The 27,985-nt window shown below is 38.0% G+C and overlaps 1 protein-coding gene, 2 long non-coding RNA genes and 2 pseudogenes across 10 annotated transcripts; 4 read left to right on the forward strand and 1 right to left on the reverse strand.

Moving 5' to 3' along the window:
- LOC104738927 lies at positions 1,059-4,130 on the reverse strand (annotated as a pseudogene).
- Positions 5,972-16,436, forward strand: LOC104738928 (annotated as a pseudogene).
- Positions 16,815-19,656, forward strand: LOC104738931 (eukaryotic translation initiation factor 2 subunit gamma). Its single transcript, XM_010459149.2, has 9 exons — positions 16,815-16,966; positions 17,270-17,403; positions 17,507-17,568; positions 17,712-17,824; positions 17,916-18,018; positions 18,279-18,506; positions 18,620-18,838; positions 18,951-19,211; positions 19,302-19,656. Exons 2-9 carry the CDS (start codon positions 17,295-17,297, stop codon positions 19,602-19,604), a joined length of 1,398 nt encoding a protein of 465 aa, XP_010457451.1. The 5' UTR covers positions 16,815-16,966; positions 17,270-17,294; the 3' UTR covers positions 19,605-19,656.
- LOC109128614 lies at positions 21,493-23,587 on the forward strand. Of its 4 annotated transcripts, none has more exons than XR_002035047.1 (10): positions 21,493-21,633; positions 21,764-21,804; positions 21,893-21,943; positions 22,044-22,140; positions 22,252-22,322; positions 22,464-22,559; positions 22,684-22,835; positions 22,988-23,092; positions 23,221-23,397; positions 23,532-23,587. It is a non-coding gene; the product is annotated as an uncharacterized LOC109128614 (long non-coding RNA). The 4 variants fall into 4 exon arrangements; XR_002035049.1 differs by having other exon boundaries at positions 22,044-22,158; positions 23,474-23,579; XR_002035048.1 differs by having other exon boundaries at positions 22,252-22,326; positions 23,474-23,579.
- LOC104738930 lies at positions 23,588-27,907 on the forward strand. 5 transcript variants are annotated; one of them, XR_002035044.1, is made up of 22 exons: positions 23,588-23,739; positions 23,852-23,939; positions 24,018-24,049; positions 24,175-24,242; positions 24,363-24,413; positions 24,500-24,621; positions 24,719-24,776; positions 24,859-24,899; positions 24,974-25,024; positions 25,110-25,162; positions 25,284-25,328; positions 25,409-25,455; positions 25,544-25,618; positions 25,700-25,807; positions 25,979-26,037; positions 26,564-26,606; positions 26,781-26,867; positions 26,994-27,053; positions 27,127-27,158; positions 27,280-27,332; positions 27,547-27,673; positions 27,810-27,907. It is a non-coding gene; the product is annotated as an uncharacterized LOC104738930 (long non-coding RNA). The 5 variants fall into 5 exon arrangements; XR_002035042.1 differs by having other exon boundaries at positions 24,994-25,024; positions 27,810-27,906; XR_002035043.1 differs by having other exon boundaries at positions 24,719-24,770; positions 27,810-27,906.

A 27,985-nucleotide genomic window follows, 5' to 3' on the forward strand; every position in this document is an offset into this window, starting at 1 on the left:
TTAAGCAAGCTCTGACCTCTGGCGATGGACATTAGCCACTGGTTTTGGTGATGGTATCATGGACTGTGGAGAAGGTTGATCGTGTGACCAGATAGATTCCGTCATCTCTAAAGCTGAAATTCATATCAATACCCCAGTGGACAGAGAATCCATAGATGCTGCCAAAACAGGGGACGAAACCCTAACTAGAAGATCTTTAGTTGAAGAAGAACAAGGCCAAATCGCCGATCTAATCTTCCCGAATTTCCTCGCCGGCGGCTCCGTCCTCGAGATGGGTGGAATTTAAATTCCTATGAAAGAGCGACGACGAAGAAACCTAACAGGAGGAGGCCATAATAGCTGAGGAACAAGGTCTGCGATACATTAAGAAGGATCTCCTTTTTTTGTTTCCTTCTATCTAATTGAAATGCCCCTGTTCTTGATTATCTCAACACATGCTTTTGAAAATTTACTACATACCCTTCTATTTTTCTATTATTTCGATATCTACCCTCGTAAAATTTGAAGAGAGAATTGTAATCCTTATAGTTTCCTCCATTGAACCAATCTCTCGGATGGAGCAGCAACGGACACATTCAGATTATATGGAAATTTATAGTTCTAAAGAAATCAAGTTCAAGCCCTACCACAAAAAAAAAAAAAAAGAAATCAAGTTCAAAAGTGTTAAGTTATCCTGTAAATCGTTAATCGTTAATTTAGTTTAGTATCTTATCCTGCACAAGATTTATTAAAGTTGGCTGAAGAATGGATATGATGAAAGTATTGAACTGCAATTAATAAAAATGTTGGCAAATTCTTAAATTTAGTGAATCAAAATGGGTATTTTTGATATTATGTTTTATGTCTATACTTTTGTTTACCACTTAAGAAGTTCGGGACCAAAGAAAAACTACAAGCAGTTAGCAAACTTTTGTAATGAACAGCAAAGCATCCTAATCATTAACACAACAGCTTTGTACCATGCTTAAACCGGTTCGATTTTCCGTTTGTACCCAAAACAAATTAAGATACATTGAACCAAGAAGCGTCTACCAAAAACTTAAAAAACAAAACTCGATAATACCCTTGACCTGTTCTAAAGCAAGCTATCGGCTCTAGACGGCAGCCGCCTAAAGAAGCTAAGCCCTCGCGACGGCAGTTTCCTCCTGAACCGAGGTGGTCGTAGATAATACTGACCGAAGACAGCCATAGTCAACTTAACCGGCACAGCGTAAAACCCAACCGCGGCGATTAAACAGAACACCAAGAAGAGAAAAGTAGCACGCGGATCACGCCAGCTCAGCAACGCTTGTACCCTCTCTCCCTGACTTGCCATGTCACCAACCACTGTCTGAACCCTCCCAGCAATGCTCCTAACTCGATCGTATCTCATTTTCACGACATCGAATCCTCTGCTCGTTGGAAACGTGTCAAACTCTTCGTCAAGCTCATCGGGAAACACAGTCTCCGCGTGGGAGAGACGCGCGTCCATGTGCGGTGGATTTCTAGGCCACCGCCTGAAACGCCAAACGCCAACCGCAGCCGCGTAAAGAAACAAACACGGCGACAGAAGCTCCGGAAACAAAACCATAAACAAGAAAGCCGAAACAAAAACCGTCGAGTAGACCGGTTTAGTCCAACGTCTCATAACTTTGACCAATTTAGCAACGGCAACCAAACCGGAAATCACATTAACCAGCCGGAAAAAATTGGCTTTGCTCTTTCTCATACTCCAAACATGGAAATCGTGATCGAGCATATATTCCACAACCTCATGACCTAAAGGCGGCTCAGCTCGACTCAGCCTGGCAGCAACCGCGTTTAGGGTTTGATACCGCAAACGTTCAAGCATATGAACGCCTAATGGCTGAGTGTAATGCATCTTCGGAAGCAGTGGTGACATATACATCTGGAGCATATTAAAAGCGTTGCCGCACGATAGCCTAACCGCTAAATGAATCTCACCGGTTTTCTTCACTCCACTGGCGTGCAACACAATCAACGGATACGAATGCGTGTATACTCGTCCTGTCTCTAGCGTAGACAACCTAATCCTAACCTTTCCAATCCGCGCATCCCGCGAGTTATTATTGTTCCCATCAATACGTGCGTTATCGAACACACCGACGGTAACAACTGTGCAAGGGTCATTCACTTCCCAAGTATACTGCTCGTTCCACTTTGGGCAGAGACTGTCCACAACGGTCCTTGTTCTGACCCATTTAGGCCCGTACTTAGCCACGCAGTAGGAGTCGGCAGTTCCACCGGATTTCCCGTCCCTAACTTTCATCGGCATCAAACCTGTTGCACTAAGAATTCCAATCTCTAGAAGCCCAACTTGCGGTTTCCAAAGCTCTTTCGCTGTCTGTCTAACGTCGTTGCTATACATTGTTGCTTCATCCAAAACATGGTAGCCACCATCAAGTGATAATCTAAGATGAATTCTCGAACCAAATCGGTTGTTGTTGTTACCGTTATCTAGACTAAACCATCTCGAACCAACAGGTGTATCTCCCGTTCTTCTTTCAACAGCAGAAACCGGAATCTGAACCCTCCCAACAGCCACATTGTTTTGTCCTCCCATTGCACCACCCACACGATCCTCCACAATAGCTGTAACGTAATCCTCAAACGGTTCTGCAACCACAAACATCAAATCCTCGTTCCAATACGGATTCGAAAAGCTCCGGTTAAGACTTGTAGATGAGATTGCAGTCCGCAGAATCTGATTACCAACTTGTAGCTTCGCGGAAAGCTCTGGAAACCTCATGATACTTGATCCTTTGTCCATAACTGCAACATCCTGAGCCTCAATAACTGAAACCCTAAGGTACCATAACTTAGGAGACAATTAAACCTTTGATTTGATCGATAAGAGTCCCTCAATGTGAACGTTTCCAGCATTTGAATGCCACGCCTCAGCGAAAGCCTCATCAGCTTGAGTCCCGAACCACACCGAAACCATAAGCTCTCCACCGCATCTACCTCCGTTTCTACTCTCTATCTTGTACCATTGCGGAGCTAAGGGACTATCTGGAGGAACCCGGGTTGGTATTTCGCTTAAATCAAACCAGACCCGACCCGTATACTCATCTTTGTTACCTTGTTTGACGAACACCTCAACAACAGATGATTGAATGGTTTCTTTGGAAAAGGCAAAGACTTGATTCCACTCGGGGTTAGTCGAATTCGAACTCACTTTTTTAGTAACTCCCCTGTAATTACCCAATTTCACTTCCGACACGACCTCGCTGGACACTGACAAGTCCTTAGCTTTCTCGATTCTTACATAAAGGTACTGCATTTGCTCAACGAGATCATAAGTCGAGCTTGATTTATCCTTGTGACTACTCAAACCGCCAACGCCACTACTACTTCCTCCCAGACGAGGCTTTGTCTCCTTAAGCGAAAACTCACTCAACCCGTTTGCGTAGATGACAGGTCCGGGTCCGGACATTGGCCCGGGAAGAGCGGTTATCACAAGAGGCTTTATCTCACCTTGGTTTGGATAAAACGGTAGCATCCGCTGTCCTTGACCGTTCTGCTGTTGATTTCCAATGTTGTGATTGTGAAGAGCAATCTGTTGCTGTTGCTGTTGTTGTTGAATCGCCATGGAAGAGGTTAAGTTCTGTACTTTCTTGCTTTTCTTTGAACCACCGACCCGTTAACCCGGCGGACGTTTTCACCGTTTTCCGCCGTTGTGGTGATGTAGTGTTTGATGCTGATTTCTCCACGCACGGACGAGAAAAGGCTCCTCTTTTCAAGAGTATAGAGCTGAACCACTGACTCTGCTTCCCTCCCAACGCCGGAACCCAAAACCCTAACCTTACCCAGGAAGTTTCTGCTGTTTGAGGAACGCTTCTCGTTGTAAACACTGATTTCTAGGGTTTTATATCTGAGGTCGATGACGTGAAAGACGAGCTTCTCGTTCCAGATAGGGTTTAAGTCTTTGGGTTTGACCTTAGTTCGGAGACGTTGGTTCTCGAACTCCACTTCCACAAAAGGAGAGGAAGACCCTTCGCCATCTTTTGGCAGGAGATTGTGGGCTCCCACTACTTCCACCACGAGCTTCTCGTTGCCGGAGCAGGTTTTAGCCGTAGTCATTACAGGTTAAAAACAGAGATATAAACAACAACAATGGAGAAGAGAGAGAGAGAGATAGTAGAAGAAGATGGAAATTAACTTGACAGAAGAAAGAGAGATTAAAAATTTAAAAGAACAAGGAAAACGAAAAGACAAGGAATGAGAGTAGAGAGAGAGAGAGAAATTGAGTGAAAAGAGTCTCTGAAAATACAGACAGACATTAGCAAGAGAGAGCGTGCCATGGGAGAGAATCTTGATTTTGTATTTTCTTGTAAAGTCAGATATATTTTTCACCTTAAATATGATTTTTTTTTAATCACGGCTTCGAATAAATTCGAAAATAAGGTAAGTATGTATGTGTAGACTTCAATAAAAAAACAGAACGAACATAAAGAAAGGGACAGAACAGCCTCGAGCTTCACGGCTCTCGCTCTGGTCGCGCGTGGAATAACAACGTCTACTCATCAACCAATTACATGGCTCTGCGGCTGCGTATGCTATTTGCTTTGCTCCTGATTCACTGGGATCCACTTTATTTTTATCCTCTGTTTTTTAATTTATTATTAGTACTATTTTCAGCTTAAAAGGCGTGTGTTCACGCGCTGAGTTTAACGCGTGAGAGAAGGGATGGTGGAAAGAAGAGACGCTCAATCCTCGTGGCGGGTCAAACCTCAAAGGTCTATGGAACAGCAATTTTGTCTCAAAAGAGTATTTTGTCAAGAGTACTCTGCATTAATTGTGGATATTAGTACTACACTGCAGTCTGCAGTAGTTCTTTATATATTGACATTCTTCCGGTTAAATTAGTTTAGTTCTCTTGTTTAGTGGGAGATATTTATAATCCTTTTTGTAACCATAAATTATCATTTAGGACAATTTGACCTACTTAGACTTTGATTTATCCAAAAAAAAAAATGTTTCAAATAGCACATTGAAACTTATAAAACTTCCACGAGCAGAGAAAAGGGATGGACTTAAGAGTTTTGCAGGTTTGTTATCTTAACGTTTTTTCTTTTTTTTTTAGTTCCAATAAAATCAATTATATATGGGCATGCATTTTTTCTGTCACAGTTGTGTTTTCATTTTTCGCTTCATGGATTTCTTTCATTTAATGTCTTCTACATATAAAATGCTCTGGTTTGTGGCTGAGGGGATATACGGGCCTAGGCCTGGAACTTATAAAATGCTCTGGTTTGTGGCTGAGGGGATATACGGGCCTAGGCCTGGAACTTCTTAGTAATTCAAAAAAAAAACTAGAAGAAGTTAATAATTTACTGAACTACTAAAAAAAACCTTAACACTATTCATATACACAGGTTCAAGTTAAGCCGCCATTAACCCGTTGTTAGTTTTTACTTTGACGCTAAAGCCCAATATGATGCGGCAAAGAAAAACCCAACACTGATTAGAATACAGAAAAGGCCCATCTTCTACAAGAAGCCCACATATATTGTCATACGAAGGAAGGAACCTTTAACTACAGTAGTATATGCTTTTTAGTGCTTTTCATTACTCGGGTTCTCTCCATCCGATATTTGAATATTTCCATAATTTTTTCCGTACCTTTTTGCTAGTAGTTAACACTTAACACATTCTCAATTCTTTTAGCTGAAAGCCTGAAAATACATATACATATAAAAATAAAATAAAATAAAATAAAAACTATTACATGAGTTGTATTATTACTACTACTGATTACCAAAAAAAAAAAAAAAATTAGATATTGTAAGAAATCAGACAAAATTAGTATTTTTATTTCCGCGTCCGAAATAGAAGGTCGTAATATAGAAGAAAAGACAGGGGTAGTATGGGGAAGAAGGTGTATGAATTCAACGTCTAGTTATGATGCTGTCATTTTAATTAAAGTAAATTACTTTATTAATTTTCTCAGAGAGAGAGAAAAAAAAAAAAAAACAAATCCCAAAGGTGGGGGGAGGTAAAGGAGGGGGAGAGGGAAGCACGAAGAAAGCCCCAAACAACCAAAAAATTTATAATCTGACAGATAAAAGGAAAAACTTTTTCATCGACATTACAACAAATCAAGAATCAGAAACAACGCCTTTCGATTTCACCCTTTTTTTGTTTTTTGCTTTTCTGGGGATTGAATCTCGTTTCGAAGCATTATCGCATTCGCATTGTCGGTGTATATCGGATGGGCTTAGTTTAACAAGAAGAGAAGTTCAATGTTGTTGCTCTGAATCGTCAACTTAGATCCATCCTTACAGAAAGCAAAAAAGAGCATCGAGTTTGTAATAATTCGTTAGACAAAATTATGGTAAATGTTTTATTTTCTTTTCTGATTACATTTTTGAAATGCGTTTTGTTTACGATGATTACATTTTTGAAAGGGTTTATGTTTTCTGATTTGTTTGTCTCGTGTGTTTGACGTTTTATTGAATCTGAGTCATCATTGATGAATTTTTTTAGTTTGGCGATTGTGATATATATATATATATATATTTTACAATCTTTGCAAAATGCTCCTTTGTGCTGTTTTTTTGAGTCATGGCAGATATTTTGACTTCAATCCCAGACATGTCTGTTAGTCTTTCGTGTTTAGTCCCTATCTTTGTCTGACATTTAGCTACCAGTGCTTACAGAAACGTTTAGACGTGTAGGTGCATTAATGCTGTTTTCGTTACCAGCATCAAGTTCTATATGCTATTTTGAAGCTACATGCAAGTTTCATTGTTTTCAAAACGCACTACCGTTCGATTATACTATGCAATCTTGTATACGTCATGGAAGCTTGAATTTGTTGTTGCAATGTTATTTGAGTGATGTTAAGTTCTTGTTTACATACATACAAGTAAAGACTTCCTCGGAATATAATTAAAACAAAGTGACATAACTTCACCAGTTCTTCTTTATATATCTGTTAATGGAGAAACTATTCCCTTTTAACTCCCTTTGTTTTCTGCAGGTTGCTGCCTTCAATCCTGCTGTTGGGTCCCATGTGTGGGTGGAGGACCCCGATGAAGCATGGCTAGATGGTGAAGTTGTTGAGATTAATGGTGACCAGATCAAAGTTCTCTGCACTTCAGGGAAACAAGTATGTGCTTTATTATCCTGCCCTTTTGACTCTGATGGCCTTTTTCAGATGTTCTTTTTATTAATCATACAATATCTTCCTCTGCTTTGTGTGTTTGGCTCTGGAAGCAAGAGAACCTTTTACGAAAAACTTTTTTTCTTTTTTTTAAAACACAGGTCGTTGTTAACGCTTCCAATATATATCCAAAAGATGTCGAAGCGCCAGCATCTGGCGTGGAAGATATGACAAGACTGGCTTATTTACATGAACCTGGAGTTCTTCAGAATTTACAATCAAGATATGATATTAATGAAATTTATGTGAGTAACTTCACTGAGATTAAACTTCTTGTATGGTTAAAAGCACATGTACTACTCTACATATGTTTATAATTCACAATGGCTACTGAATCCCGTTTTACTTTCAGACATATACAGGAAGCATACTGATTGCTGTTAACCCATTTAGAAGACTTCCGCATCTATATAGTAGCCATATGATGGCTGAATATAAAGGGGCTTCCCTCGGTGAGCTGAGTCCACATCCTTTTGCCGTTGCAGATGCTGCATATAGGTAATTTAGCACATACTCATTCAAAAATGTTTTGCTTTTATTTTTTATTTTTTTTTCAAATGTTATCATTGATGTAATTGGTCTGTTTGCTTGGTTTATTCTATCGCAGACAGATGGTTAATGAAGGAGTTAGTCAATCAATCCTGGTTAGCGGAGAAAGTGGTGCTGGTAAAACTGAAAGCACAAAGTTGCTTATGAGATATCTTGCCTACATGGGTGGGAGAGCTGCTGCTGAGGGAAGAAGTGTTGAGCAGAAAGTGTTGGAGGTGAAAAGATGCTTTTTTTTTCTTTTCTTATTTATAGAACAGTCAGATTTTCACCTTATCAGTTATTACAAATTCAGAGTTTATTTTGCACTAGAAACTTAAGTAAGTAAATAAAAAAGTGATTCTAGTGTCCTAGACTGGCTTATTGCGTTGATCTGTTTCTTATTGCTTATATTTACTTTTCATACAGTCGAATCCTGTTTTAGAAGCCTTTGGAAATGCAAAGACTGTTAGGAACAATAATTCCAGGTAAGGAGGTTTCCCTGTACTTTGCTTTGCATTCTTTCAGTTATTATTATTATTTTTTGTTGTATGTGAAAGGTTTGAAATATATTGTTTGTGTATTTAATAGTCGATTTGGTAAGTTCGTGGAGATTCAATTTGACGAATCGGGGAGGATATCTGGAGCTGCTATAAGAACTTATTTGTTGGAAAGATCGCGTGTTTGTCAGGTGTCTGATCCCGAAAGAAACTATCATTGTTTCTACATGATTTGTGCTGCACCAGAAGAAGTAAGTTTCCAGATCAATATTAACTTTATAAATAACCAGTGAAGTAGCTGCTGATTCACGGCATACTAAAGTACATCTTATCTCTACTGTCAGGATGTTAAGAGGTTTAAGCTTGGTGATCCCAAGACATACCACTATCTCAATCAGTCTAAGTGTATAGCATTGGATGGTATGAATGATGCGGAGGAATATCATGCAACAAGAAAGGCTATGGATGTCGTTGGGATCAGTACTGAGGAGCAGGTAACTCCATCTGTTGAATTTAGTAAAACCTGGTATATTAACTTGGTCACCAACTTCTTAACATTTCCGGTATGTCGGTAGGATGCAATTTTCCGCGTTGTGGCTTCCATTCTGCATCTGGGGAATATTGAATTTGCTAAAGGAACAGAGATTGATTCATCAATTCCCAGAGATGAAAAATCTTGGTTTCATTTAAGAACCGCCGCCGAGCTTCTCATGTAAGTGGCTTGACTTATAGACTGGAGTGGGTTGCTTCTGTATGTGACTGGAGTCGGCATCCATACTCACACGATCTTTTGTTGCAGGTGTGATGAAAAATCACTTGAGGATTCTCTATGCAAGCGTATCATGGTAACTCGTGATGAAACAATCACAAAAACTCTTGATCCAGAAGCAGCTCTTCTTAGCAGAGATGCTTTGGCCAAAATCATGTACTCAAGGTTGTTTGACTGGTGAGTTTCTCTGTTTACAACTGACGAAAACATTCTCAGTAGCTAATTCTCTTCATTGGAAAACATAAGTGTGAATTGTTTCTCAAACAGAGCTGTTTTATACTAAATATTTTTCTGTCTGTCTAGGCTCGTTGAGAAGATTAATACTCAAATTGGTCAAGATCCTGATTCAAAGTACTTGATTGGTGTTCTGGATATTTATGGATTCGAGAGTTTCAAGACAAACAGGTGCTTAACCGGTATGCCTATTGTTTTCAGATTACATAGATGGGTTTCTTATCAAGAAAAGGTCTACAAAAATTAGAAATTCTGGTTGTTTGACTTAACATATGGAGTTTTCAATGTGTCATGTCTTGCTCTTACTTAGTGTTCTATATTGGTCTGATCTGTTTCATCGTCAAGGGCGGCAGTGCTGTTTTTAACGTGGACAGTTGAGATTTTTCTATTTCCTATTGTTATTTGAGCTTGTGAGTTTACCCTTCTAAAATGTTATTCGAAACGGGCTATCGTTAGATAATTATATTATACAACTGATGAAACTTATCTGAGGGAAAGTACTCACTATGTTACCGTCAAAATTTATGACCATGTTGGATTCTAGTTTGTTGCAGTTCTTTGTCCCACTGCTTACTGTTGTTTTTTTTGCAGTTTTGAGCAATTTTGCATCAATTTGACTAATGAGAAACTTCAGCAGCACTTTAATCAGGTTCTGATCAAATAACCTCTTTCATTTTCGGCCTTCTGCATTTCTGGAGTTCTGTAGTTTTCTAATTTATTTGACATCATACTATGCAGCACGTCTTTAAAATGGAGCAAGAGGAGTATAAAAAGGAGGAGATCAACTGGAGCTATATTGAGTTTGTTGACAATCAAGATATATTAGACCTAATAGAAAAGGTATCCTGTGATAATCTCTATTTTTTTCATTCATACACAGTGATCCTTGAAATGTCTAACATGTTGTAGAATGCTCTTAAAGCCTCCAAGACACCCAAAATTGTTCTCTTAGTTTTTTCTTAGTGATGCTTTTCTCAACCATAGTTGTGATCGCTATCTGTCTTGTTGTGTCATTGATAATTTTATGTTATGGATCTCGTTTTATTAGTTTCTCATTTTTGGTGTTTGTTTATTTTTTTTTACCTTCAGAAACCCGGAGGTATTATCGCTCTTCTAGATGAAGCTTGGTGAGTTTGAAAACCAATCTAATTTGTTCTGCTTTCAAATTAATTTTCCAACGTTTTTTTCTTTCTAAAGAAATGTATCTGAAGTGATGCTTTCCTTTTGCAGTATGTTTCCTAGATCAACACACGAGACATTTGCTCAGAAGCTATATCAGACATACAAAAACCACAAGCGCTTTACCAAGCCGAAATTGGCTCGCAGTGACTTCACAATTTGTCATTATGCTGGTGATGTGAGCATCTTTTGCTTCTCCGCTGAATTCATTGGTTCAAATGATACGTGAAAAGATATAGAATATAGTCAGTAGTTGGTTTGTAAATATTTCGTTTAACAACCAATGAGGGTTCTTGTTCCAGGTCACGTATCAGACAGAATTTTTTCTAGACAAGAACAAGGATTATGTTATTGCAGAGCATCAAGCGTTATTAAATGCTTCTACATGTTCTTTTGTTGCAAACTTGTTCCCACCATTATCTGACGATTCCAAACAATCAAAGTTTTCCTCTATCGGTACCCGTTTCAAGGTGAGTCTGATTTTTATCTCCACTTTCACATTAGCATGTTTTAATCTGTTTTTTAAAGGCTACAGATTCTATGTTTGTGTTTATTTGCAGCAACAATTGGTATCACTGCTTGAGATTCTCAATACAACGGAGCCACATTATATCAGATGTATAAAGCCTAATAACCTTTTGAAGCCTGGAATCTTTGAGAACCAAAATGTTCTACAGCAATTGCGTTGCGGGGTGCGAATGACATCTCTTTTCAGTTAAATAATCAAGCTTCTCGTGAAAATTATCAATTCCAGAAGAATGATGTTTTTTTGGGTATTGTTCTGACCTCAGGGAGTGATGGAGGCAATCCGGATTAGTTGTGCTGGCTATCCTACTAGGAAGCACTTTGACGAGTTCTTGAACAGATTTGGTATCATTGCTCCACAAGTGTTGGACAAGAAGTAAGATATCTCTTCCTCCTCGGATATCCTTTGAATGCGAGGTCATTTTCAATGACTTGTCTTGCTGACTCCTCTGTTTTTTTTTACTAGTTCTGATGAACCAGCTGCTTGCAAGAAGCTTCTTGATAAGGCCGGACTTGAAGGATATCAGGTAATTTCTTTAATCAGCAGAATATTATTTGTCAGTTTCTTCAGTCTGCTTCTATAATGAGTTACCTGAAATTGGAAGGGTTTATTTTTGTAGATTGGTAAATCAAAGGTTTTTCTTAGGGCCGGACAAATGGCAGACTTGGATACTCGGCGAACTGAAATCTTGGGAAGATCGGCGAGCATTATCCAAAGAAAAGTGCGATCTTATCTTGCGAAGAAAGCTTTTATCCAGCTGCGTATCTCTGCTACACAGATCCAGGCAGTTTGCAGAGGTAATTACTACTCTCTTCAAGACTGTAGACTGTCATCTTCTTCTTGTTTGTCTTTGTTTTTCAGTTTACTTCTAAAACTAACTTTTGGGTCACAATCTTTTCAGGTTATCTTGCTAGAAGTATTTACGAAGGCATGCGTAGGGAATCTGCTGTTTTGAAAATCCAGAGAGACTTGCGTAAGTTTCTGGCTAGGAAAGCTTACACTGAGCTATTTTCTGCTACTATTTCAATTCAAGCGGGTATGCGTGGTATGGTTTCCCGAAAGGAACTGTGTCAGAAGGCAGACTAAAGCTGCAACAATAATCCAGGTATGATGTTTCAAAATTACTGAACAGTAGCAAGAAAACCGTCGAATAACAACGGGACTAATGGTTTTTCTCTGTGTCGCGTTCTAATCGTGACAACACCCATTTCACAATACAGAGCCGGTGTCGTGTATACTTGGCTCGGCTGCATTACAGAAAACTAAAGAAAGCAGCTATCACGACACAATGTGCATGGAGAGGAAAAGTTGCGCGGAAAGAACTCAAAAACCTTAAGATGGTGAGTTGTGGTTTCTTTCTTCGTTTAGTTTTGCTTCTTTTATCTGACCATCCTAGTACTTGGTCGAAATGAACTATTTTATGAAGTTGACTTCTTAATATTTTGTTTTGTATGAAAAGTAACACAGTTCTATAATTCATTCGACTCACAGGCTGCTCGAGAAACAGGAGCTCTTCAAGAAGCCAAAAACAAGCTAGAGAAGCAAGTTGAGGAACTGACATGGAGATTACAGTTAGAAAAACGAATGAGGGTGAGTTTTTTCTTTCCTTGTCAAATCTACTTCTTACTGCACTGAATCAAAATTGCTAAATTACCCTCTTTTCATTCCCAATCCTGCAGACTGACCTGGAAGAGGCCAAAAAGCAAGAAAATGCAAAATATGAGTCTTCTTTAGAGGAAATACAAAATAAGTTTAAAGAAACTGAGGCATTGCTTGTTAAAGAGCGTGAAGCTGCCAAGAAAGTTTCCGAGGTGCTCCCTATTATTAAGGAGGTTCCTGTAGTTGACCAGGAATTAATGGAGAAACTCACAAATGAAAATGAAAAGTTGAAGGTGAGTCTCGATTGTGGATCTGTAGCTTATCATAGTTAACTGGGGATCCATAAAACCACCAATTGGAAAAATCTGCTGAAAAGTATTGGTCTCCTCTATATTGCTTGTCTTATGCAGGGGATGGTAAGTTCTCTTGAGGTAAAGATAGATGAAACAGCAAAGGAACTTCAGGAGACAAGCAAGATTAGTCAGGATAGACTAAAGCAAGCGTTGGCGGCAGAATCTAAAGTAGCGAAGTTGAAGACTGCAATGCAGAGGTACTGTTTTGCATGAATTTCTCATTTAGCACTGGTAGTAATATATACTTATCTTGTTCAAACGATAGCTGATGTTTCATTTTCAGGCTTGAAGAGAAGATTTCAGACATGGAAGCCGAGAAACAAATTATGCTTCAGCAAACGATCTTAAACACGACTGCGAAAACTGTAACAGGGCATCCTCCAACTGCAACTATTAAGGTAGAATGTTTCTTTGATACTAAGATATATGGTCTTGTGGATTACCTTATACTTGTGCCTGATGTTTAACTTTTTGTTGATTCCTGTTTGCAGAATCTGGAAAATGGACACCGTACAAACTTGGAAAACCAGTTCAATGTAGGATAGTTCTTCCAAAATAACATCTTGATCTCTTGGATTTCTCATATCTTTTTCTTTTGCATTTTCTATTGGTTGATTCATCTGAGGAATATACTTTTCCAGGAAGCTGAGTTCGATGGAAATGCTGCGAGATCTGCTGCAGAACGTCAACTTGTACGGGCCAATCACTTTATACTATATATGCAAACAGTTTTAATACGTATTTCCGTTAAACTGATTTACTCTATCTCTGCAGGAGAATGTTGATACTCTCATTAACTGTGTCAAGGAAAACATCGGTTTCAGTAATGGGAAACCTATTGCTGCATTTACAATATACAAGTGTCTTCTTCACTGGAAGTGCTTTGAATCAGAGAAGACTAGTGCGTTTGATCGTCTTATTGAGATGATTGGTTCCGCGATTGAGGTAAATTGATCTGCATTTTTTTGGCATTATGAAGATACTGATATGTCCCAAATGAGGATTCTTGTGTATGTTTTAACAACTCTTTGTAGACGGTTTTTGTCAGTTACTAATCCCTAGGTATAGAAATAATTATTTGCGTGACAAACCTGATTTTACCTTAGTTAAATTGGAAGTTTTAACCGCTCTACTGAAATTTTATCTTTTCAGAATGAAGATGACAATAGTCATTTGGCATATTGGTTGACAAACACATCAGCACTGCTGTTTTTACTTCAAAAAAGTCTTAAAACTGGTGGCACTGGAACAACTGCAAGCAAGAAGCCACCTATCACAACTTCCTTGTTTGGAAGAATGGCCTTGGTATATAAACTTTTATGTTAGTAGAGCTTTTTGACGAATCTTTTACTTTCAATGTCAAGAATGTTAACTATTCTTTCCCTTATCGGTAACCAGAGTTTCCGCTCTTCACCAAACCTTGCTGCTGCGGCTGAAGCTGCTGCTCTTGCGGTGATCCGCCCAGTGGAGGCAAAATACCCGGCTCTGCTTTTCAAGCAACAGCTTGCAGCATATGTAGAGAAAATATTTGGGATGATTAGAGATAACTTGAAGAAAGAGCTCTCAGCTTTAATATCTCTGTGCATTCAGGTTTCATTGACGTCTCTATTTTTTTTTCCTGTCTTTATGTTGTTTCCTAAGGATGTGGCCACTGGCTTTCAGGCACCGAGAATTTCAAAAGGAGGGATGCAAAGATCTGGTAGGTCTGTTGGAAAAGATTCCCCTGCTATTCACTGGCAGAGCATTATTGATGGTCTCAATTTGCTTCTTGCCATAATGAAAGAAAACTATGTAAGGAAATAGTAAAACTACCATGACACTGATCTGTTTTCAACTCCTTAAATTCTCATATGTTTGATGGTTTACAGGTTCCCTTGGTACTCATCCAAAAGTTACACACTCAAACTTTCTCGTTCATCAATGTGCAACTGTTTAACAGGTAAATAATACCTGAAAGCTACATTTAACGGTTTCTACGCACTTTTTTACCGATACTTGTCACTGTTCAAGTTGAATACAAGACATCTACAGTAAACTAAACAAAGTGACTGTTTTTATTGCCCAATTTTCCTTCTGAAGGCTAGACCATAGTCCACAGTTTTCTTACTTTTTTCTCCCTTAACATCTTCAAACAGCCTTCTACTGCGTAAAGAGTGCTGTACATTCAGTAATGGAGAATTTGTAAAGTCTGGGCTTGCAGAGCTAGAGTTGTGGTGCGGCCAAGTCAATGAAGTATAGAAACTTTCTCAAAGCTTTCTTAATTATAGAAACTTTCTTTCGTCTCATTATATCATTTAAATTCATTCTTTGACTTTGCAGTATGCTGGGCCATCTTGGGATGAACTGAAACACATCAGACAAGCTGTTGGGTTCCTGGTATGTTTTACCCTCTTGATGAACTCTGACTATGCTTCCAAAGAAACTGATTAACTGCTGATAATTGTGTTTTATTTTGGTTTGTTCTGTGATAAGACTGAATAGTCTCTCGTAACAATCTCTGCATACTTTATAATTTGTACTTATTAGACTACTGTTATAGTCCAATATCTGAAAGACTCAAACCTTGGCTACTGCTTTCGTTAGATTACTGAAACCAAACATTCTTGTACACAATCTTATGTCGATCTATATGGGTAGTGTAGTTATTCTTAGTCTCAACTGACTTCCCTTAAACCATACTAATAGCTCTCTTCTCCTCGTTCCTCTTCAGGTTATCCACCAAAAGTACAGAGTGTCATATGATGATATAGTACATGATCTTTGCCCGGTAAAGCTCCTTCTTAGTATCTACAAACATGTTTTGAGGATACTCTTTACTGGCTTAGACTCGTTATTTAATCGTTTTCTTGATTCAATTTATTCCAGATCCTTAGTGTCCAACAACTTTACCGGATATGCACATTATACTGGGACGACTGCTATAACACCCGAAGTGTGTCTCAAGAGGTATCTAACTGAAAAAGATAAATATAATTTTTAGGGTCAATTTCAACCCCTTTTTAAGATGCTGAGCAAAGTGTAAACCTCTATCACAGGTAATATCGAGCATGCGTGCGCTCATGACAGAGGAATCCAACGATGCAGACAGCAATTCCTTCTTGTTGGATGATAATTCCAGGTAACTCTCTCGCGAGATTTGATAAGCTTAAGTATCAATCAGTAAAAAGTAAAAAGTAAAAAACCATAACGGGATGATCTTCTTGTCTTTGCTGCAGCATACCCTTCTCAATCGACGAAATATCCAGTTCGATGCACGAAAAAGATTTTGCGAGTGTAAAACCGGCTAAAGAGCTTCTGGAAAATCCAGACTTTGTATTCTTGCACTAGTTCCTTGGAATAGAGAAGCTCAGATTCTAAAAGCTCTTCCTCTGTTTTTTTAGTCTGAGGTGGAGAGAGGTGCCTTCTTGAACCAAAAGGAAAGAAGATTAGGAAAGTGTAAAGTTTTACTTGTTGTGGGGTTGTTTCTTGCAAATACCTCTTGTGATTCTCTCACCAATTCATTCTTTTATTATTTTGACCCCATTACAAAAAAAAAATTCGTTTTTAGACCCGACATTATACGTTATAGTATTTGTTTTGTTAATTCTTTTCCCAAGCTCTTATTATGTCCAATTTAGTGACTGCGTGATGAAAGATCCTTAATTTTCTGTACAGAATTAATGTAATTTCACTTTTTCATAAAACTTGTCTCTTGCGGCAAGTACATTTTTCGATATTTTCTTCTTTATAAAAATGTAATAGTAAGACTGTTATTCTATTAGAAAAGTATAAACTGTTCTTTTGTAAAGTTTATAGGGTAAAAAACTAAAAATTGTGGATGTAAAAATCAAAATGCTCCTAAAGTTAAAAGAATTACAAATTTTAATAATTAATTAGTAAATAGTGGGGGCATTTTCAGAAATATTTATATTTGTAAAAAAAAAGAATAAAAAAAAAGGGTTACGGGAAAAACCAAACCCTTTCGAGAGACTTGGATAAAAAAAAAACCTTTGCGCACCATATTCTTCTCTTCTCCTTCTCCTTCTTCTTCTTCATCTTCAAGCAGCGCCGCTTTCTCACTCTGTTATCTCCTTCTTCGATTTCTCCCGGTCGTTGATCTTTCGCATAACTCAGGTTCGTTTCGATCTCAAATTACATCGTCTTAGGAGAAATGAAGTCAAGATTTGATAAAACCTAATTTGTTCCCATTTCTATCGTTGAAACTTCACTTAGATTAGTTCTAAGATCTAATCGTAATAGATTTTGTATCGAACTTAGGTACCTGAACCCTGGGTATGATATTTTTGTTTCGAATTGGTCAGGCTGGTGTAGAAACCCTAATCTCGTTGATGTAGAAACCCTGCGAAACGTATTTTGTGATATTGAGTAGTTTCTTTAAATTGAGCGACTCTGATTGATTTCCCGGTTTGGAAGCAGGAGAAGAACCTTCACTCTTTCAATAATGTCTAGGAACAAGGGTTTGGCTGAGCAAGATCTTAAAAAATTGGATGTAACTACGCTACATCCTTTGTCTCCTGAAGTCATTTCTCGCCAGGCTACTATAAATATAGGTAATTTTATTGAGTTTCGTTTGACATTCCACTCGTGCTCCTTGGTCTTTTGCATTAGTTGATATCAGATATACTTACTAACCATGCATATACTTACTAACAGGTACCATTGGGCATGTCGCTCATGGAAAGTCCACTGTTGTGAAAGCTATTTCTGGTGTTCAGGTATATAATAACTATGCTTTCCCCCTTTTCACAGTTCAATAAGCACAAGTATTAATTTGAATCTATGCTATATATTTTAGTCACCAGAGGCTCATCCATTGGACTCACAAACATCATTTGTGTGATTTCCTTCTCTTGTGCAGACTGTTCGTTTTAAGAATGAATTGGAGCGTAACATTACCATTAAGCTTGGATATGCAAATGCCAAGATCTACAAATGTGAGGATGAGAAATGCCCTAGACCAATGTGCTACAAGTGAGTCCTTCCTTGCAACAGTTTTGTTCTATCTTCTTCTTCTTCTACTATGAGCTTTCTCTCGGAGTCTAACAATTTTCTGTTGTTTTAGGGCCTACGGAAGTGGAAAGGAAGACACCCCAAATTGTGATGTCCCCGGATTTGAGAACTCCAAGATGAAACTGTTGAGGCATGTGTCATTCGTGGATTGCCCGGTATGATGATTTTAACAGTTACCATCATTCTTCATTCAGTACTATTTTCAATTGATAGTATAAGCATTTCCGGTGTCAATGAGCTGTGTGTATTATTGATGTTGTTCCACCCCTCCTGCATGCTTTTGTGTCTCTAATTCAGTTGGGTGGAGGGTTTAAGAGTGAGGGTTGATGGAGAAGTATTCATTGATACTTTCATTCATTGCCTTTCTTTTCTCTAATTCATTCTTGTTGAATGTATTCATTGTTCTATTCGTCAGGGACACGATATTCTCATGGCAACCATGCTCAATGGAGCAGCCATCATGGATGGTGCACTACTCTTAATCGCTGCAAATGAGACCTGTCCGCAACCACAAACGTCTGAACATCTTGCTGCCGTTGAGATTATGCAACTTAAGCATATCATAATCCTTCAGAACAAGATTGATCTTATTCAAGAGAACGTTGCCATTAATCAGCACGAGGCAATCCAGAAATTCATAATGGTTCGATTTTCTTATCTCTGTAGTGTTTGTTGTTGCATCATCATTTCATCAGTTGGTTAAGCTAAGGGCAGGGGTTAACTTGGTTCCCAAATTTTCTACACGTCATGTCACAGAACACTGTTGCTGATGGTGCTCCTATCGTCCCCGTCTCAGCACAACTGAAATACAACATTGATGTTGTGTGCGAGTACATTGTCAAGAAGATCCCTATCCCTGAAAGGAATTTTGTGTCACCGCCAAATATGATAGTGATTCGATCATTTGATGTCAACAAGCCTGGTTATGAGGTTGACGAGATTAAAGGTGGAGTTGCTGGTGGAAGTATCCTCCGGGTATCTATTCTTTCTCTCTCTCTCCCTTGCTGTGCTTCTAAGTATATCAAGCTTTATATGGTGTGTAATTTATCCAGTGTGATCAGTGTCTCTAACTACATCTATATTGTAGGGTGTTTTGAAAGTCAACCAATTAATCGAAATACGACCTGGTATTGTTAGTAAAGACGAGCGTGGCAACTCAAAATGCACTCCAATTTACTCTCGTATAATATCACTCTACGCGGAACAGAATGAGCTTCAGTATGCAGTTCCCGGAGGGCTAATAGGAGTTGGAACAACAATGGACCCAACACTTACTCGTGCTGATCGATTAGTTGGTCAAGTCCTTGGTGAAATCGGTTCACTTCCTGATGTCTTTGTTGAACTCGAGGTATTATAAACAGCAACTGATGTTCGTTTATACACTAAAAGGTTTTTTTGTCAGTTGGTAGTTGATTCGTGGTTTATGTAAAATCGTTAGGTGAACTTCTTTCTTCTACGGCGTTTGTTGGGAGTGAGAACAAAGGGATCAGAGAAACAAGGGAAAGTGTCAAAGCTAACAAAAGGAGAGATTCTGATGCTCAACATTGGCTCTATGTCTACCGGAGCCAAAGTTGTTGGAGTTAAAAATGATCTGGCTAAACTGCAACTGACCGCACCGGTTTGTACCAGCAAAGGAGAGAAAGTGGCTCTAAGCCGACGTGTGGAAAAGCATTGGCGTTTGATTGGGTGGGGTCAGATTCAAGCTGGAACCACCATTGAAGTTCCTCCTTCACCTTTCTAAGCTCTGTGCTATTTTTGTTTTCTTAGTGTTTTTCTGTTTGCTGGAAAAAAATTTATTTGACCCCTCAGAAGATAATAAAACTCTTTTTCGTGTGGGGGGTTTTGGAGAGAACCTCTTTTGCGGATTGAATCATCTTCCAACAGTACCTGAATTTAGTTTCTCTTGTTTCTGTTATTTTGATAGATATTACTAAATTTTGTTGTCTCTAATCTTTTAAAATTTATTTTTGTTAACAACAACACGCAAAATCCCAAAACCTATACCTAATCTCAAAACCTATACTATATCAGGATTCAGGAGCTAATAGATACGAATAACTAAACAAATATTACTCTCCAGTTGTGTCTAAAGAGCGTTGTTGTTGTTGTTGTTGTTTGACAGTTATACAAAATCTGCATCCACCAAAGATTTTAAACAGATTGGCTCAATAGCATACAACTTAGGATCAAAATTTTGAAAAGAAAGTGATTACTGAGCTATCCTATCGGCTACACCGTTACCAAATCGCTTAATAAATAGCGCCTTGCAATGGTCGAAGAAGGGAAGATGTTGCTGGATATCTTGCACAATTGGATCTACAAATGGCCTACTTTCTTCACCATTTAGCAAATCTACCAGTGTCTGAGAGTCGGACTCAAAAATGACCCGGGAATATTGGAGACGCACCAAGTTTAACATCGCCCATCTGAAAGCTTCAGTTTCAATCTCCAATACAGATCGTGTCTTTGGTACTGCTCTTGCTCCCGCCCATAAAATTTTGCCTCTGTCATCTCTAAGAACCCATCCTAATCCTCCCGTGATACCATCTTGGGGCCAGGCTCCATCGGAGTTGCATTTGACCCAGCCCTGCGATGGTTTGTTCCATCTGTTTCGATTAATATGACCTGTAGGATTAGAATTTTTAGACCTCTTAACTCCAATCTTTGTCTCCATTCTTCTGCATCCTACTTAGCCTTGTTGATTTAGTGAATTGCCTCATAATCTCTGCCCTTAAATATAAGATCATTGCGGTTTTTCCATATTCTCCAAAAAATCCAAGAGGATAGAGAGGAGAGGTTCTCTCGAGAGGGGAGCTCCTTGTGGTAGTTAAAAACCCAACAAAAAATTAGCATATATCGAGTATGACCAATCACCCTCAGAAGGAGCAAGAATTGGAGAGATTGCCCAATAGTCTGGACAATGGGCAGGTGAACAAGAGGTGATTTGTTGATTCTCTAGCGTTGGGGCATCAAATACAATTTGTTTCTCTTGATATGTGGCGATGGTATAGATTCCCTACAACCGAGAGATTATTACTCATACATCTCCAAATGAAGTGATGTAGTTTTGGCGGTGCATCCAGCTTCCAAATTTGTTGATATAAGAGATCCAAACTTGGTTGAAGCACAAATTGAGGCTGATTCCTCTCCTTTATCACCTGAGTTGCTACCCAATATCTAGATTTGACACTATAATGCCCTGGTCTTGAGTAATCCCATGCGTAGACATCTTTGGTGGTTGCTTCATCCGGTCTTAATTCTGTCTAAAGAGCGTTGTTTGAAATAGAGATTTGCCTTTTTCCTAAATAAATAGGGCCAGTAATTTCCTTTTTTTCTTTTCTTATAACGTTCTGATAAATTAATTTTCATAGTTTTATAAAAAAGAAAATTTGCTTTTGTTTTTTTTCACGGAGCGTCTCCTTTTTTTCTTTTGTTCCTTATAACGTTCTAATAATCTTTTCTTTTTCTTCTTCTTATAACGTTCTAATAAATGTCTCCTCTTTGTCTTTTTCTGTTTTCTAATAAATTTCCTTTTCCTATTTACCCTAAGTTTCCTATTTCTTTTTCACATCTGTGATTATTATAAATACAACATTCGTCTATTTGAGAAATCAAAAAAACAAAAAAAAAGAAAACCCAAACAGAGAAGAGCGAAGAAGATTCAGAGCAGAATTAGGGTTTACGATTGATTACCCAAACAACAACAACGACATGTATAATCATCTTCTTCCCCATCATCGCTCCCCCGGCCTCACTCTGGATTCCTACTTGTGAGTTCTTTTTCTAGGGTTTGGTCTCTCTCTCAGTCCAATTGCGTTGGAGCTCTGTTATTCTTCTTCTTCTTCTTCTTATAATAATAATAATAATAATGCGTCTCTGATTTTTTTTCTTTCTTTCTAGGGTTTGGTTTCTAAATTTGCAGCAGTGGCTTTGATCTATCGGTGATGGCTTTGTGATTGTTTTTTGTGTTTCTTCCTCTGTTTTTTTTTACTAACTCGTTTCTTATTCTTCTCCTTCTGTCTCTCGCAGGTGCTTTTTGGAAGCGTGGCTTTGGACTCTGAAATCTCAACTTCTTTTAGGGTTTGATCTCTACATTGATTTCTATATTCTAGGGTTCTTTTTTTCCTCACTCGAATTCCTTTTATTTACTATTTAGTTCCTATTATTATTGTTAATCCAGATTGATTGATTGCGGAGGATAACTGTAGTATTGATCGATGGGTGATTGAGGAGGAGGGTACTAAGATCTCTCCCTGATGGTTTGATTGAGGAGGAGGGTACTAAGATCTTCTTGGGTGTTTATTCATCCTTGTCACTCTCTGTTTGATTTTAACGATTTCTTTTCTTTTTTTGGGGTGTCTTTCTCTCACTCTCGCTCTTTGTTGCAGGTCTTCTTTTGGAATTACTTCTGAACAGCAAGCTTTGTCAAAGGATGGATCACAACTAGGCAGAATATGAAGTGCGTAAGTTTGCAGCCATGAGCTGAGACTTGCTTATTATATATGTCTTGTTATTTTGTTTCTTATACAAGGGATTATCGATGCGTTCATCTGACAACTAATGTTTTTGTCTGTTTGATATGGAATCCATTTTTTTTCAGGATCATATGCGGGGATAGCTGGTGATGTGTGATTTGCTGAGGCAGTGGTGCGTCTTCTTCCTTGTCCACTTCAATTTCTCCCCTTCCATATAAGTTGTGAGTCTAATTCATCCCCTTTCAAGTTTATTCTTCGTTTCACACTCTATAGAGATTAGAGAAACTAACTAATATCTTCTTCTTTTTTTGGAATGGTTTTTGTTGTTTCTTCTTCCTTCTCTAGGTGATGCATTCTTACACAACGATGGTCCAATCCTATTCTGGACATTGGATTGGGGTTTGTTTCAGGAGTCTAGATATTGGATCGACTCAGAACAAACACGGTCGCCAGCGTGCGTGTTATTACATCAAACTGATCGATTACAAAATAAAAAGGTAATAAATAGGTCTTTGTCTAATTGAGGTGGTGTCGATGTTTTGCTTTTGAAATAAGAGTTTCGTTCTTGTATTATATGGGGATCTTAATTAACTAATGGGTTTGTTCCTTTCTATCTTTCTTTCTTTTGCCTGGTGAAACGACGATACAGGTTTGTTTATGTGGCTGTGTGTTCCAAACCAGGACAATGACTCATGTTTTTCAAGGACGTACGAAAGCATCAAGGTTTAGCACTGAGAGGGAGGGGACTTATCTTGTAAGTTTGTTGTTGTCAGGACGGTGATGTGTGGTTTGGTTGAAAACACACAACTTATTCATTGGCCACGTTTTCTATTTTCTACTAACTTGACGGTGATGTGTGTTTTGGTTGTTTTTTTTCCCCAGGATGTGATCGATGTCTTGCAATCTCTAAAGAGGTGTCTCTGAAGATCTAGCCGGTGTCTCTTAGTTTAGCACTTTGATCCCAATTGATCTTTTTTAATCCTCGTCTTCTTAGCTTCTATCATGTTGTTAGTCGAAGCTTTTAAAATGCCAATGACAAGAGACTGCATCTGCCCCCAGGTATGAAGTTTAGAAAACAAACCTTAATTACCGTATTATCTAATACTTATATGTATTTACATAATTGGCTGTATAGGCTTCCTGTTAATTCCAATTCTGACATGAGTAGTGATCCTGGTGTTGTGACTTGTAAGGAACTACTTACTTCTTTTGGTAGAGAGAAGAAGCTCAATCGTCAGGCCAGGCAAGTCAGACTCATTAGTCACAAGCACTCAATACATTCATTTCAATTCTCCGTCCATATGTGAGACTGAGAATTTTTTGGTTTTGTTTTCCCTGCTTGTGCTTCTTTAATGGAGATATATTAGTACGGATGATGCTGAATCGTGGACCCAAGTGATGGTAAAATCCTCTTCACTATAAGTCATCTCAAAATCCTCTGCTTTTCTTTATTTTGTTCTCTTTCAAGTTTTCTATCTCCCTCAACCAATGATCCTTTTTGCTGAACAACAAGGTACTACTGAAGTGGAACTCGGCGACAAGGCACCAGAATTCAAAGCAAAACCCTTGATTTTACTGAGCTAAATGGAGTTCAGAAGCAGGTATATTGTGTTCGATTTGTTTCTTGTTTTTTAACCAACAGTGTAACAAGAATCGAAGGTTTATGTTTCGTTTTGCAGGTTTGCACGAAAAGCTTGAAGCTAAGTATAAGGTATGAAAAAAAAAAACATTTTTAATTATAATCTCAGATTTTTTTTTCACTAAGGCTGGTTATTATAATTCAGACTTAGAAAATTATATTACGGAAGCTTCCTCCAATTCACTGTTGTTGTGCAGATGGGTGATATGCTATGGGTTTGAAGAATGAAGAAGATTCAGGACCAAAAAGGTAACAACATCAAACTGTAAGTCAATACATCTTCCTTTTTCATCCACATTTATTTGCCAATCTTTAATTTAGCAAGGTTCTTTAAATAGCAGATTCTACTTTATTTGTCAATTTATAAACTGTAATGCAATTTCAGACACTCGAAGAGCACGGCCTGTGAAGGGAGCTAAATGGAGTCAAGAAGCAGGTACATTGTGTTTTATTTGTTTCTTGTTCTTTTTTTATTTAATCGACAGTTCAACAAGAATCTCAGGTTTATGTTTCGTTTTGCAGGTTTGGGTGAAACAGGTCTGTGTTCGTGTTCCAACCAGAAAGAGCGAGAGAGAGAGAGGGAGAGGGTTCGATTATAATGGGGAGAGAGAGAGCAAACAGACATGAAGAAGTCAGAGGAGGAGGTATCGTTTCGTTTCGTGTCTTTATCTTCCCTTGTCCGCTTCCTCCAATTTTTGTTTCAATTTTAGATGGGAATGTCTCTGAGATTTTTTTTTTCAGAACCAAAAAGGGAAGCTTATGGGTTTGAAGAATGAAGAAGATTCAGAACCAAGTATAGGTGTCTTTGACTCAATACGTCTTCCTTTCTCCTTCACTTTAATTGGCCAATCTTTAATTCAGCAACTTGCTTTAAATCGCAGATCCTGGCATGTGAAGAGAGCTAAATGGAGTCAAGAAGCAGGTACATTGTGTTTTGATTTATTTATTGTTCTTTTTATTTATTTATTTTTATTAACAGTGTTACAATAATCTTAGGTTTATGTTTCGTTTTGCAGGTTTGCTTTAAAAGCTTGAAGCTATTATAAGGTATGAAAAATCCATTTTCCAGCACAATCTATGATTTTGTTTTCACTATTATGGAAGCTTCGTCCTATTTTGTATTGTTGTGCAGATCGGAGTATGCTATGGGGGTTTGAAGAATGAAGAAGTTTCAGAACCGAAAAGGTTACACCATCAAACTGATTCTTCTAGTTATGGATGTCTTTGACTCATTACGCCTTCCTTTCTCGTTTTAAACTGCAGATTCTTTTTATTTGTTAATTTATAAATTGTAATGCAATTTCAGATACTCGAAGAGCACGGCCCGTGAAGAGAGGGAGTCAAGTAGCAGGTACATTGTGTTTTTGTTTTCTTCTATTCATTTTTATCAATAGTGTAACAAGAATCTCAGGTTTATGTTTCGTTTTTCAGGTATGCATCAATTGGATGTGTTTGAAAAGATTGAAGCTAAGTATAAGGTATATATACGCCTTTTTTTTTCTCTCTCTTTTTTCTTGCCAATAGTTGAAGATGTTTATTCAGTTCTTTTTTTTTTGTTTTTGGAAGGATGGAGTTGTAGATTCAGAACAAACACGGTCGCCTGCATGTTCTTACATCAAACTGATCGATTACAAAAAAAAGGTAATAGATAGGTCTTTGTCTTGTCGGCGTTATTCCTCTTTTTTCTTTTTCTTTCTAATGTGTTGATTCTTTTCACTTCAGGGAAACGAGTGTTAATAACGTAGCTTGCACTATCAATCTCATTCATAAAAAAATCAAAAGCCATCACAAGGCGGCGAGGGAGAGAAAGAGAGCAATAACAAGTCAGAGGTATCTTTTTAAACCCTATGAATCGATTTTGATTCTTTTCTTTCTATTATACAGAGGTGGTGTCCATATTTTGCTTTTGAAATAAGAGTTTCGGTTTTGTATTATATGGGGATCTTAATAACCTAACGGGTTTGTTGTTTCTTTCTTTTGGGTGGTGGAACGAGGAAACAGGTTTGTGTCTGTTCCAAACCTGAAGCATGAAGGTTTAGCACTGAGAGGGAGCTTATCTGGTAAGTATGTTGTCAGGACGGTAATGTGTGGTTTGGTTGAGCTGTCATGATGTGTCTCTAGAGATCTAGCACTTTGAGCCCAATTGATCTTTATCTATCCTCGTCGTCTTAGCTTCTATCATGTTGTTAGTCGAGGCTTTTAAAATGCCAATGACAAGAGACTGCATCTGCCCCCAGGTATGAAGTTTAGAAAACAAGTCTTGAACACTTAATTACCTTATTGTCTAATACTTATATGTGTATTTACATTATTGGTTGTCTTTATTTTTCAGTGATCAACTTCATGCTAGTTCCATTTCTGACTTGTAAGGAACTACTTACATCTCTTGGTAGAGAGAAGAAGCTCAATCTTCGACGCAAAGACTCCATTGATGTTTTCGAACAAGTCAGGCAAGTCAGACTCGTTACTCACAATCACTCAAGTCAGGCAAGTCAGACTCGTTACTCAGAATCACTCAATACATTCGCTTCAATTCCCCATCCATATCTGAGACTGAGATTTTTATTCCTGCTTGTGCTTCTCTAGATGATGAGTCGTGGACCCAAATGATGGTAAAATCCTCTTCACTGTAAGTCATCTCAAGATCCTCTGCTTTTCTTTATTTTGTTCTGTTTTGCTTTTGAAATAAGAGTATCGAAAAAACATTTTCCAGTATAATCTCAGATTTTGTTTCTGGTTGTTATAATTCAGACTTAAAAAAATATATGAAGGAAACGTCCTCTAAGTCTATATTGTTGTGCAGATCGGAGATATGTTATGGGGGTTTTAAGAATGAAGAATTTTCAGAACCAAAAAGATAACATCATCAAACTGATTCTTCTTGTTATAGGTATCTTTGACTCAATTCGTCTTCTTTTCTCGTCCACTTTAATTTGCCAATCTTGAAGTCAGCATGTTGCTTTAAATCGCAGGTTTTGCTTTATTTGTCAATTTATATACTGTAATGTAATTTCAGTTACTCGAAGTCGAAGAGCACGACGGTCAGTGAAGAGAGCTAAATGGAGTCAAGAAGCAGGTACATTGTATCTTATTTGTTTCTTGTTCTTTTTCTTATCAACAGAATTTCAGGTTTATGTTTCCTTTTTCAGGTTTGGTTGAAAAGCTTGAAGCTAAGTATAAGGTATGAAAGAAAACATTTTCGAGTATAATCTCAGAATTGTTTTCAGTAAGGCTGGTTGTGATAATTGAGACTTAAAAAAATATATTAAAGAAGCTTCTTCTAATTCTCTATTTTTGTGCAGATCGGAGATATGTTATTTGTTTTGAAGAATGAAGAAGATTCAGAACCAAAAAGGTAACCACATCAAACTGTTTCTTCTAATTATATGTCTCTTTGACTCAACACGTCTTCCTTCCTCGTCCACTTCCAATCTTTAAGTCAGCAAGTTGCTTTAAATCTCTTCGTGAAACTCTGTTCTTCTCTCTTTCTTCTTTTCACTTGGATTTTGAGATTTACCAAGTTATACTACTAACCTGCTTCTGATGCTGTTTTCTCTTTCTCGTTTCAGCTGATATGTGATCGGCCTCTTGGACTGCCACTAGAGCGTCCAAAAAGTGTAAACATGGAGAGGTTGCATGTCCCCCAAACGGTGAAACTTCGTGGGGCTCTTTAAGCTCTTCTAGAAACCACCAGAGGTTTGCTTTTCATTTTTACATCTTCTCATATAACTTGGTCTCATTCATTGCTCACTTCACCATCGTTCTTGTTACTTGTTAGCAATAGATTGAAAATCCTGGTTTGGGTTTAACTTCCTTTTATCTTGTGCTTTAGGATTATCTTGGCAGCTTCTCGTCCGAAGCCTGGGTGATCACAGGTGGTGGTTATGCAACTTTTGCTTTTCCAGGCTGATAACGTTTTTCATTCGTTACTATTTATTTGGTTTTGATAATATTTGGTTTCACTTGAATTCTTCTGATTCTTGGATGGCTTTTTTTTTTTTTTTTTTT

Source organism: Camelina sativa, chromosome 14 (genome assembly GCF_000633955.1).
Source record: "Camelina sativa cultivar DH55 chromosome 14, Cs, whole genome shotgun sequence".
In the NCBI taxonomy this organism is placed as follows: Eukaryota; Viridiplantae; Streptophyta; class Magnoliopsida; order Brassicales; family Brassicaceae; genus Camelina; species Camelina sativa.

What these genes read in the sequence shown, in the direction of transcription:
- LOC104738931 (XM_010459149.2), top strand. Translation starts at nt 17,295, where the DNA reads ATGTCTAGGAACAAGGGTTTGGCTGAGCAAGATCTTAAAAAATTGGAT. An exon ending in CCAGGCTACTATAAATATAG is followed by an intron (nt 17,404 to 17,506) that starts GTAATTTTATTG and finishes ACTTACTAACAG; the next exon opens with GTACCATTGGGCATGTCGCT. An exon ending in CCTAGACCAATGTGCTACAA is followed by an intron (nt 17,825 to 17,915) that starts GTGAGTCCTTCC and finishes CTGTTGTTTTAG; the next exon opens with GGCCTACGGAAGTGGAAAGG.